Source organism: Vigna umbellata, chromosome 5, assembly GCF_029865625.1.
Source record: "Vigna umbellata cultivar VRB3 chromosome 5, Vumbellata_1.0, whole genome shotgun sequence".
Taxonomy (NCBI): Eukaryota; Viridiplantae; Streptophyta; class Magnoliopsida; order Fabales; family Fabaceae; genus Vigna; species Vigna umbellata.
In genome coordinates this window covers 20,029,635-20,041,652 of record NC_142169.1, presented here as the reverse complement: position 1 = coordinate 20,041,652, position 12,018 = coordinate 20,029,635, and the positions used below count along the sequence as shown (strand labels likewise).

Genomic DNA, 12,018 nt, shown 5'->3' with positions numbered 1-12,018 from the left:
ATTATACATATTTAAATTAAAAAAAATCAACAAGTTGATTCGAAGGGTTATATCAAGTTTAATTTATGATTTTTAAACTGACTTAACCAAATTTTCGCAATTAAACCTATCTCCATCCTATCCAAATTCCGACAACAATGTATGAAAGAAATGCTTCAGATTCGTGTTTTCATTTTTTCTTTTGATTTTTGAAAAAATTCACGTACTCATTACATCTTATATTTGTTGTTGAGAGGTTGGAAATATTTTGTAAGATCTTTGGGGGCAATAATTGTAATTAGTTGACTCCCTTAATGTACATTCTACAACTAGTTAAAAATGTCTTTACTGTTAAATTTAATCAACTCTGAAATTAAATTTTCTGAATAAATTTCTCTTACATGTGATTTGTTTTTTCAGTACCGTGAGTTGGCCTTTTGCTTTTCGACATTTTTTCATTTCTTAAAAGTAATTATGTTTTTTATTAGTCATCGTGTAACTTTTTATTTTATATTTATACTTATGAGAAAAATAATACACAGAGACAACATAATATTTTCAGAAGAAGGTTGTTTGTTAGGAAGATTTAATGATAAACTATAAATAAATATTTATGTGAGTATTATTTAATCGATATTCATGATTGGTGATGATGTATTTTGGAAACCAAAAGGGAAAAAACACATTGGTATGACAGCATTTATGAATGTTGTGAGCAACGGAAAAGGAAAGGTTGTAGTGTTGTAATGTAACAGAAAAAGAAACATTACGCGCGTAAAAGCCGCGAAGAATTGGGAAATCCGTCCGAGAACACCCCCGAAGCTGTCAGCACTTTGGATTCGAAGGAGAAAGGGAGAAAGAGAGAGAAGAGAAAACAAAAAAAACTTAGAGAAGAGAGGGAGAGAGAAAGAGAAGAAAATAATATTAAGAAAAGCTCAGAAGCTCTGAGGGAGGAATTGATTACAAAAGGATCATGGAGATTATCATCTTCCAATGATCCCTTCAACCCCACAAATTTTCTCGTTTGGATTTGGCGTCACAGCTTGATTCTCAATTGCTGCCATTCCAAACACCTCTTTCTCTCTCTCTCTTTTTCTATCTCTTTCTCTTCTTCTCTCATCTCCTTTTCTCTCTTTCATCTGCATTGTCCCTTTCCACTGCAGAAGGAGGCTCATAAGGAAGCCAGAACATTTTGGATTTTTAAGAGGATTTTTGTTTCTGGGTCGGGACTTGAATTGGGTTTATGGGTTTTGACAAGGAAAGAGTCCAGTTTTGGTGACACACGAGGTGCTGCTGCCATGTCTGGAAAGTCAAATCCAGAAATGGGGGGTTCTCCTAGCAATGTGGGTCAGCAACAAAAGAGGGTCTATCAAGTTTGGAGGGGAGGAAACGTGAGATTACATCTCAACTCTTGTTTTGAATTGGTTTTCATATCTCACAATTCAATTTTTATCATGAAAAGATTGTGTTCGGTCACAATTCAATCTTTGTTGGAATTGTTGTACTTGTTTGTCTATGCTTCAATTATGTCTTTTTTTATTTTTATTTTTTTTATGAATAGATTGCTTGTTGGGTCATGATTCAATATCTTTTCAGTTGTGGAATGTTTGTTCCAACATGATGAATGTTGCTTTTGATCGAGAATTTCAATTGTATCGATGCTTGCTTGATCGCTTTAGAGGGTTGATGGTAAATTAGGGGAAAAAATTAACGCTTGCAAATCGGAGATTAATCTTGTGTAATCATTTTTATGTAAATGTGAATCAATGATGTTTTTTTATTTATTTGCTTTTTTAATCGGCAAATGTGAATAGATGATGTTTTGATGATTTTAAGCTATTATGTATCTGTGCCACTTCAATGGGAACACTTTTCTTTTGGTCAAAATTTCATTTTAATAGATGAATTTGACAGGGCTGTGGATTTTTTAAGCTTCTATATGTTTACCATTTGGAAGTTTTTACCTTGATGTTTTGGGTTGAAAAGTAATAGAATATTATGTAGGTGTGATTGGATATCTTGCAGTAATAACAAGCATGTTATACTTTACTAATTCTTCTTTGTTTGAATTTTTTCAGAAGTTTTTCTGTGGTGGGAGGGTGATATTTGGTCCAGATGTTGCTTCCCTGTTTCTTACGACATTCCTAATCGCTGCACCTGCAATTGCATTTTGTTTAAAATTATATTTTCAAATCAAGAAGAATGATGAGCTTTCTCATGAATTTTGGTTTCCTGTAGTGGTTGTGGGTGCAGTTCTCACTTTTTTGGTAAATACCATTGGCATTTAATTCCTGGAGAGTTTACATAAACTAGTTGTCATCTTATGCATCTCTCTACCATTTTCTCTTGTGTATTGTCTCTTTTCAGCTACAGAATCGTAATCCAATCTTTTAACATGCATAGTTTATACACATGGGATTATCTAATACGTCAGCAAGACATGATATTTAAGGATTCACTTATTTTCTAAACTTTAATGTAAGGGCAAAAGGAATATACTTCTAACCCTTTAGTTTTAACAAAATATATAGCTTTTTCCCCAACGTCAAATAGTTGTTGAATTATGAAAGACCAATTTTTCTAAAAACTGAAGCAATTTGGTAAACGCCAAATAATATTTCATATCCCCAACATACCTTTTCAAGCAAGAGCCCTCTGATATTGAAACTAATATTTGATAATGGAGAGTAGGGGAAACAGTGATCAAACTCTTTATCAGTCATTTTGAGATTACGAGGAAAGAAGTAATATATATATATATATATATATATATATATATATAACATACAAGAGAGGAAAGAACATTCTGACTAATATTAATGTGTCAGAAGTTGTGTAGAAAACAACACACTATTATAGTACAAGACCAGCTCAAGATAATGGTATCACTTCATTTTAATACTCATGATTGGTTTATCCTTGCTCCCTTCTTTCATCATAGCTTATATGGTCAGCATTCCTTTCTTATCTTGAATATAAAAGCTAATATGTCTGATAACTCATGCAGGATTTAATTTTCCTCCTCATGACTTCTGGGAGAGATCCTGGAATTGTCCCTAGAAATTCAAGACCTCCTGAATTTGACGATACATTTGATATACCTACCCCTTCCATGGAATGGATTAATGGCGCAACCCCTCATCTGAAACTACCTCGAACTAAAGATGTTGTTGTTAATGGACACATAGTGAAAGTAAAGTTCTGTGATACATGCTTGCTTTATCGCCCTCCTCGTACTTCTCATTGTTCTATATGCAACAATTGTGTCGAGAGATTTGATCATCACTGTCCCTGGGTTGGTCAGTGCATTGGAACAGTAAGTCCACTATACTGTAACAAGTGAAGTTTCAAACTTTCAATGAGATATTGTTACATATTTTTATCCAAATTTCTTTTATGCTACTGGGATATCAGTTCAAAAGAATTATTGAATAAACATTAAAGTAGGCAATACTGATCTTCTGATCTATTTGATGACTACAACACAAGTGAGTGACGTTAGTATGTTTCTACAATTGCCATGACATCTATGTTCTGTAATGTCACAATCTTTTCTAAACACTCCAAAGATAGATCTAATGAATTGACACTTAAACCGCACAAATGAGTGTGAATATTTTCATTATGTTATTTTCTTATTCTGCGAGAAAAAACATGAAAATCTCTAGGCTGTTTGCTATTCCTTTTTGAAAGTTTCTCTGATTAGAGTGATGATCACCTTAAATTAAGTGGCATATTACTCAAATATAAGTTAATATAAAGTTGAAATCTAGTTTTGCAATATTATCTTGATTATTTGACACATTACTTAGCATTAAGTATCCAGTGGGAGATAATTTAATTTATATTCATCGTCTAATGTTTCTGTGATCTTCTTAAAATCTTTTGATTGAAAACTACTAATTTCTTATACAAGCTACTAGTATGTGGTTGTAGTTTTCTTGGTCAGTAACATTTCCTCAAAAGCTGAGAAATTCAATTCCTCAGAGTAATACCAATGTCGAAACAGAAACATGGCTTCATTTGTTAGAAACAGAAACATGTTTTTCTTTCTTTTGATACTGCCCAGTTGTCTACTTCATTTCAGTTCTTGAACTAACAGTTCTTTGACATAATTGCAGCGTAACTATCGATACTTCTTCATGTTCATTTTGACATCAACCATTTTGTGCCTATACGTCTTCGTGTTCACTTGTATCAGTGTTTCCCAGCAAAATGTTTGGAGGACAATATCACATGATTATTTAGCAGATTTTCTGATGATATACTGCTTTATAGCTGTTTGGTTTGTTGGTGGCCTCACAACTTTCCATTTCTATCTCATTTGTACAAACCAGGTGATTATTTTACTTCACAAAAATATGAAACAGTTCTTAACCATTTCTTATTCAATGGTTGCTAATTTTTTTAGCATCAAATCACTAACAGGAACATATAATTTAGCTGGATTTATTGAAGAGAAATTGTTTGGTACAAAAAAAGAAAACTAAAATTTAGGAACTTTAATTAATGTTTAAGTAGCACTCTGGTTTTGGTTCAACAAAAGTTTAACAATGACTGAAATGATCAAAGTTTTATGCTTTCATTTTCTAAGAGGATGGCAAATGGAGAAAAGGTGAGACAATAACAGAACACTAGGTATTGTAGCTGAATTTGAAATATGTACTTAGCTAAAAAGCTGCTATATATTTATAAAGTTTGACTTTATTTTTCCGTTATTCATAGAAACAATAATTTTTTGGACGTTGTGCTAGCTATGGATGATGAAGTATCATTGATGATATTGGGATATTTAGTTGACATCTTCGGTAGCTTAATAAATCATAGTAATAGTTTGCACAAGTAAGATTGGCTTAAATCAAATTAAATAACAGATTGTGTAGCCATTCAAGACGTCCTTTCCTGGCAACTTGATGAACTTACTTTTGTTTTCTCTGTTGCAGAGAAGGTAGGTAAAAAAATTTCGGTCTCCAATCTCATACTATTTTTTCTAATGTCATGTTCATTCAGGCTTGAGGTTCTGCTCAGGTTTAACGCTTTCATCGTGTTGAGTTTGGCCATTAATATAACTTCGTTTTCTTTCAGTAAATGTACATTGATTTTCAGGGTACTCAAATAATTTACTTATATTTTAATGTTCAAGATAGCTTCTTTTTCTTTCTATTTGGAAGTGACTCTGCTGACTCGAGTTGAGTTTAATAAGAAGCTTACTGGGAAACTTGTCTGCAACGTTCTTCAGGGACTTGTCCATATGGCCAATATTTTGATCCATTGTTTGCTTAGATTTAGATTGTTGTTTATTGGTTGAAGATTGTAAAGGATAAAGGATAAAGCTTTTTGCTTTCTGCTTCTGGTTTTAACTATTGTTTTAGTGGGTAGCTGTTGTACAGTTGGTGAATTGCTTGTTGATCAAACACTATAAATAGTTTGATCTCTCTTTCTAATAGAAGTAGATTTGATTCCTTTTTAACTTCTGATAATCAATGATTTTTGTCTTGTGTGTTAAACTTTCTTTTCTCATTTTCAATCGTTGTCCATAACCTTTACATATAATTTGTTGATTTTGTTGTCTTGCAGACAACTTATGAGAACTTCCGATATCAGTATGACAAAAAAGGCAACCCATTCAATAGGGGATCATGCAGAAATATCAATGAAACACTTTGTTCCAGCATTCCTCGTTCGAAGAATAACTTCCGAGGATTTGTTGTGGAGGATGAACACATGATGGTGGGATCGCTGACTCCAAACAATGCGGATGGAATTTTGACCCCAAAGGAGAAAATTGACCTTGAAATGGGATCTATGCGTGCAGAAGATGGTCGTTTACCTATTCCTGAACTTCTGCGAAATTTTGATTTTGATAATTTTGATGATGACATAAAGTTTGCAGATGAGGGGCAGCGGTCTTTCGATCCGTTCTACAGCATCGAGGATGATGCAAAAGGCTCGGCACGAACATCCAACGCAACGGTTTTGAATTTCCAAAGCATAAGTGAAGATGAAATGGAAGAGTATGTGCAAAGCTCCCATGCTGGAGGAAGAGCCAGAGAGTCTGCTCAAAGACACACTACTTCTGATGGAACCTACACAAATAAGGAAACTAATAGCAGGAATCACCCACATTAAGCCACAATGCCAGCTTTTAGTTTTTATGCATAGAGGTTGTCTTCTCACTCTTCATCCTTGTTTTTTCTGGAAAATTTTGGGATGCTCATGGATGAGATGTTCCTTAAGCTTGATCCTTTTCAAAAGTGTATATTCTGACATGAGATTAAGTAAGGTGGTCCTAAAACCATACTTAAATTCAGTTAAAATGTATTTCTTATGAAGTAATTCCTGTGGAGTTGTTCCAATTTAACCAATGATTTCAAGTTTGAGTCCTGAGCATGCAACTGTGCTGAATAATACTTTGAGAAAGGGTGGGGATTATGCTGTCTGTAATGTTCTCACCTGATTCAAACAGGATTGTCTCTAATGAAGGATACTGTGGTTTTGTACAAAAAGAGAAAGTGATTTTAGTTTCACTATTAAGACATTTCCTTCCTTGACTGGCCTTTGTTTCAGGTTTGCTGCCGGTCCTCTGATTGCTTGTGTGCCTTGAAGTAAACACTGAGGATGGTTTGGTTCCTTCCATCCACACTTGCAGCAATTTGTGGTTTTGTAAGAATTTTCAATATGCTGACTCATGCAAGTTCTTTGATGCTATTCATGCTGGAAATGGGGAGATTGAGCTTGCACTTCTCTCTCATTTTAGCATAAAAGTGTGGCAAGTGTTTGTTGTAAGCTGTAAATGCCACTTGCATTCAAAATAATGCAGAAAGATTGTCTGGCTAAGTTTATGATAGGTGCTCCTGGTGTGCCTATCTCTTCCACTCAATCCTCTGTCAAGATCTCTACATCGGATCATTTTTTATTTACTCTAGAAATTTAGAATTTCTGTAAGTAGTGCACTAATTTCATTTTGTAACAATTATGTTTTTCTCTCCTTAGGTCATCGCTAGATAGGTTTCAATGCCATTGAATTAACAAACTTAAAATATGTCATCCAAAAACTTTTTTTGAGGGAACCTCCAACTTAATTAAAATTAAATCTAGGATCAGAAAAGGGAAAAGACACTTCAGTTTCACTCAACTCAGCTCACATTGAATTTTATTAAACCCACAAAATACTTATTTTTGGCTTAGTCAACTTATTTTTTTATGAAATGTATTATCAAACTCTTGAATACTTTTATTATTTACTAAAATTTATTGAAAGTCACAACACAAGCTTTTTAGGAATATCACTTATTTAATAAATTAATTTATGATTTTTTATAAATTTTAGCTAATGTTAGAGTAGTTACCCCTCCTATATAGAAGATGGAGAGTTAGAAGTAAGTAAAAGTGTGCACTGCTATTTTGCTCAGAGTATTTTCTTTTTCTAGATTTTCTAAAACTATATCTACATTTTATAATGTTTACCCCATTACAATATTCTCTATTATTATGTACTTAAAATACAACGTGCTTAAAATAAAGGGAATGTTTGTGTAAAATTTTGAATGGAAGTATAACATGAGGAAACATATATTGGTGTGGTTACTCTTTGCTTTCTCAAACATATTTTATTTTAAAATGTGGCCCTGACAATTAAAAAAAAGACTATCATATCTAAAAATCTGTAATATTATCCCAAAGTTGTATATATTATTTTTACCCAAAAGGATATTCAAGAGTTTCTTTCAATTTTTAATGTTAAATAAAATGAAAATACAAAAAACAAAGGAATTTCTGTGGTCGAGCTTTTGTTTTACATTTGTATTTTTGTTCCATTGGCCGGGTTTTGTGTGGTCTTTATTCATGTTTGTAGGCTCTGTCCCTCAATGACTGCTATTGGTTCTGCTTTTTCGTCCATAGAATAAAAAATCTGAGTGTTAAAGATTAATCAGATGCAATATCCTTGTTGCAAGACATTTTTATTGCAACGTAGCACAATTTCTTGAACAAAATTAAAATAAAAAATCAACAAGCATAATCTAAAGCATTTATTTTATAAAGAATTAAATTATTCACATAGCACTGTTTTTTTTTCTGTTTTTATGTTACAAATACTCTCTTTTTTTTCTGTGTACTTGTCTGTGTAAAATTTATGTGTAAATATAACTCTTTTTTTCACTTATTTAAAATAGGATAATGATACTTGAACAATCATTTTTGACAACATTTAGACACGCGCACACGTGTCAAAATCTGAGTGGTCCATTTTCATTTAATTTTTCCAACTGGACCACTCAGATTTTGACACGTGTGCGCGTGTCTAAATGTTGTCAAAAATGGTTGTTCAAGTGTCATTTTCCTTTAAAATAATCTGAACAAGACAAACAAGTATCCAGAAAGCCACAGGCTGTGATCTACATGTAATCATCACAACCAATCATAAAGCAAGAAGAAGCTTACACCACCTGCCACGTGTCAAGTTTCAATTAACTTTCAAAGATTTCATTGGATGAGATTCTATCACACCCAATCCAAGTTATAACTTCCTCAGTTCTTGTCCTTGATGCTTGCCATTCCTTGGTCCTCAACCTCAAACACAAACCTCTGTAGCATCCTCAACAAACCAAACATGGCTGCAGAGATGGCTCTTGTGAAACCAATTTCCAATGTGAGTCCTAAATTTGGCAGCCCCAGAATGGGTTCATACTCCAAATTCAGCACCATAAGAATGTCTGCCACTGCCACCCCACCACCATCCACCTCCGCAAAGACAAGCAAGAAGGGCATCAAGGAGAGCCTTCTGACCCCAAGGTTCTACACCACCGACTTCGATGAGATGGAGACCCTTTTCAACACTGAGATCAACAAGAACCTCAACCAGGAGGAGTTTGTAGCCTTGCTTCAGGAGTTCAAGACTGACTACAACCAGACCCACTTCGTCAGGAACAAGGAGTTCAAGGAAGCGGCTGATAAACTTGAAGGCTCCCTCAGACAGATCTTCGTGGAGTTCCTTGAGAGGTCCTGCACTGCTGAATTCTCTGGCTTCCTTCTCTACAAAGAGCTTGGAAGGAGGCTCAAGGTATCATTCGACTTTCAAAGGAAAAATTAAACTACAGTATAATTAAAGACACCGTCAGAGAGAGAGAAAAAATCTAACCTTCAACTAATATTACTGTTTGTAGTATGATAAATTCTACCACTTTATCTTGTCAATGCATTAGTACGATTGTTTTTGGGTGACATTGAAAAATATAGATAGTCATTGAGGCAAATTTTGTTCTTTTCCATAGCTGTTGCAGTTCTAAGTACTAGGATTCTGTTGTTCTGATGTTGGTCTGTTAATGTAGTTCTGCTACAGTCCATGTCTTTACAGTGAACTATCTCGTACAATGTTGTGCTTTATGCAATTTTTTTGTCTCGTTCTTGGACTGATTTATTATTTTACAGAAAACCAACCCTGTGGTGGCTGAGATTTTCTCTCTGATGTCCAGGGATGAAGCCAGGCATGCTGGGTACGGCCACACCTTTGGCCTTCATCTCTTAACTATCCTTTCATTTTCTATTTGATATCTTGTTTGTAATTGTGCATGACCTCATTTTGATTGTGGGCAGGTTTTTGAACAAGGGTTTATCTGATTTCAATTTGGCTCTGGACTTGGGTTTCTTGACCAAAGCTAGAAAATACACATTTTTCAAACCCAAATTTATCTTCTATGCTACATACTTGTCAGAGAAAATTGGGTACTGGAGATACATAACCATATACAGACATCTCAAGGCCAACCCCGAGTATCAATGTTATCCCATTTTCAAGTACTTTGAGAACTGGTGCCAGGATGAGAACAGACATGGAGATTTCTTCTCCGCTCTTATGAAGGCACAGCCACAATTTCTAAACGACTGGAAGGCAAAGTTGTGGGCTCGCTTCTTCTGTCTCTCGGTATTTTTTCTCCTTTGCTTATGGCTTCCTTTAAGATTCTTATGATGAACTCAATAACATGTAGTGCCAAATGCTGCTAGCATAAGAATGTAATAGAGATTACAAGTGACAAGTTAGTATACAGAATCCTACAAACCTTAAATGATATATAATGCATGTCTCAGCGAAACTTGTTATCACATTTGAATGTCTTTTTTTCACAAGATTGAGACCATTTACCTTCTTAACTGTGCTTAAAACTTAAATCAATTTTATCTTGCAGGTTTATGTCACTATGTATCTTAATGATTGCCAACGTACGGCTTTCTATGAAGGCATTGGACTTAACACAAAAGAGTTTGACATGCATGTCATCATTGAGGTTAGCTTCTGTGTGCATACTTGTTGAGATCACTATTGTTCTTGTTTTAACTTCCATTACTCTTTGTTACAATGACAATTTGTTTCTATTCAGTCCCAATATGAATTTAGTAACATGGTATGATAAGATGAAAATAATGGAGCCTTGAGTTACCATTAAGAAAACTATTACTAATAAGAGTTCATCAACAAAGAACAAATGATGAACTCATAAATTACAAGCAGTTACTCAAGCTTCATTTCTGAAATGATTTTGCAGACAAACCGCACAACAGCTCGGATTTTCCCAGCTGTTCTTGATGTTGAAAACCCAGAATTCAAGAGGAAGTTGGACAGGATGGTGGAGCTAAACGAGAAGATTCTTGCTATTGGTGAGAGTGATGACATACCGTTGGTGAAGAACTTGAAGAGGATTCCACTGGTTGCTGGCTTGGTGTCTGAAATCTTGGCTGCATATTTAATGCCACCAATTGAATCAGGGTCTGTAGATTTGGCAGAGTTTGAACCGCAACTTGTGTACTGAAGTTGTATATAATTTGATTAAATTATCCATGTGCTTCTGATCTTCATCAAAATGTTCATCTTCAGTGCTACTAGTATTGCTGCCAAAGTAAATTATGGTTGTATAAGACAGTGAGGAAACGTTTACCACGATGAGGTCCTTTTTAGTTTAATCATATTTTTTTTCTCCAAACTCCCTTTTGTATCTCCATTTTGGTTTTATAGAAGTTCATTAGGAATCTTAGCCTTATGAGGTACTTATCAGGAAACGATATTTTCCTCACTCTTATGTTCCAATTGGATGCTCTTGTCTTAACAGCAAATATTGATGAGATTTCCCTCAAACCCCACTCATCAACGGTTTATTTTGCCAATTTGGTTTCTCTTGAATTCAGTATTGTTTCTCTACAGTTAAATAGAGAATTTAAAAATAGATGTTCATTGTCATTGTGTAAGTTTTTTTTACTGTCAACTAAAAGGACTTATTTCCAGTATGATTTTCCGGTAGCTATAGAAAAAAATGAATAGGTTTACAATATATGAAAATTTATGATTGGATAAGTGTGTAGAAAATATTTATAGTTGATGCATGAGTGATTTCTTCAATAAAATGCAGAATGTGATAAAGGTATCAGCAACTAGCAAATATTCAAAAAACCAGAAAAAATGGTTCTATATTGTTGGCCGCCTATAATGTTTAAAAAAACACCAAAATCTTCTGGTACACCAAGAGATAAGCTTGCAATTTGAAGCATTGCATTGTCATTCAAAGAAAAGTTATTTCCTGCAATATCTCACAATTTAGTTCCTCTCCATTGTACATTGAGGAGTTTATTCAGAGAAGATGAAGATTATCATAGACAAATATTAAATCCCTCGTCCTTTTAGGTGTCATTTTATTTCTTTTCACGTAATATATATAGGAATAGGTAATCCAATTCCTTTCACAACAAAGAGAACAAGGTTGTCTAAGTAGTTTAAAAACTATATTTTTTAAGTGTTGGTGCATGAGATCCATAAATAATCGGATAATATTGTAGAATTTAATTTAGTCTCACATCACTTAATTTATGAGATATTGTTATGTATTTAATTATAGGTTTAAACCCTCGGATGATCCTCGTGTTTATATAGAAATCTCAAATAGGTCATCATATTTTTAACCGTCTCAATTGGGTCCATATATTTACAAAATATCTCAATTGGGTCTAAATATTTGTAAAAATAAACCAATTTTGCCATAACCGTTAAGTTGT

The 12,018-nt window shown here is 33.9% G+C and overlaps 2 protein-coding genes across 4 annotated transcripts; both read left to right on the top strand.

The window, feature by feature from the left end:
• Positions 1-631: 631 nt before the first annotated feature.
• LOC124835462 (putative protein S-acyltransferase 4) lies at positions 632-7,020 on the top strand. 3 transcript variants are annotated; one of them, XM_088091676.1, is made up of 7 exons: positions 632-1,370; positions 2,058-2,246; positions 2,987-3,295; positions 4,101-4,316; positions 5,557-5,800; positions 5,873-6,143; positions 6,547-6,982. In XM_088091676.1, the coding sequence occupies exons 1-6, from the start codon at positions 1,278-1,280 to the stop codon at positions 6,106-6,108; spliced, it is 1,287 nt and encodes a 428-aa protein (XP_087947802.1). In that variant the 5' UTR covers positions 632-1,277; the 3' UTR covers positions 6,109-6,143; positions 6,547-6,982. The 3 variants fall into 3 exon arrangements, with proteins under 3 accessions (XP_087947802.1, XP_087947801.1, XP_087947803.1); XM_088091675.1 differs by having other exon boundaries at positions 5,557-6,143; positions 6,547-6,992; XM_088091677.1 differs by lacking the exon at positions 4,101-4,316 and having other exon boundaries at positions 5,557-6,143; positions 6,547-7,020.
• Positions 7,021-8,509: 1,489 nt separating this feature from the next.
• On the top strand, positions 8,510-10,955 carry LOC124835460 (magnesium-protoporphyrin IX monomethyl ester [oxidative] cyclase, chloroplastic). The gene is made up of 5 exons (XM_088116798.1): positions 8,510-9,040; positions 9,409-9,473; positions 9,574-9,901; positions 10,164-10,262; positions 10,521-10,955. The coding sequence occupies exons 1-5, from the start codon at positions 8,525-8,527 to the stop codon at positions 10,782-10,784; spliced, it is 1,272 nt and encodes a 423-aa protein (XP_087972924.1). The 5' UTR covers positions 8,510-8,524; the 3' UTR covers positions 10,785-10,955.
• Positions 10,956-12,018: the final 1,063 nt, after the last annotated feature.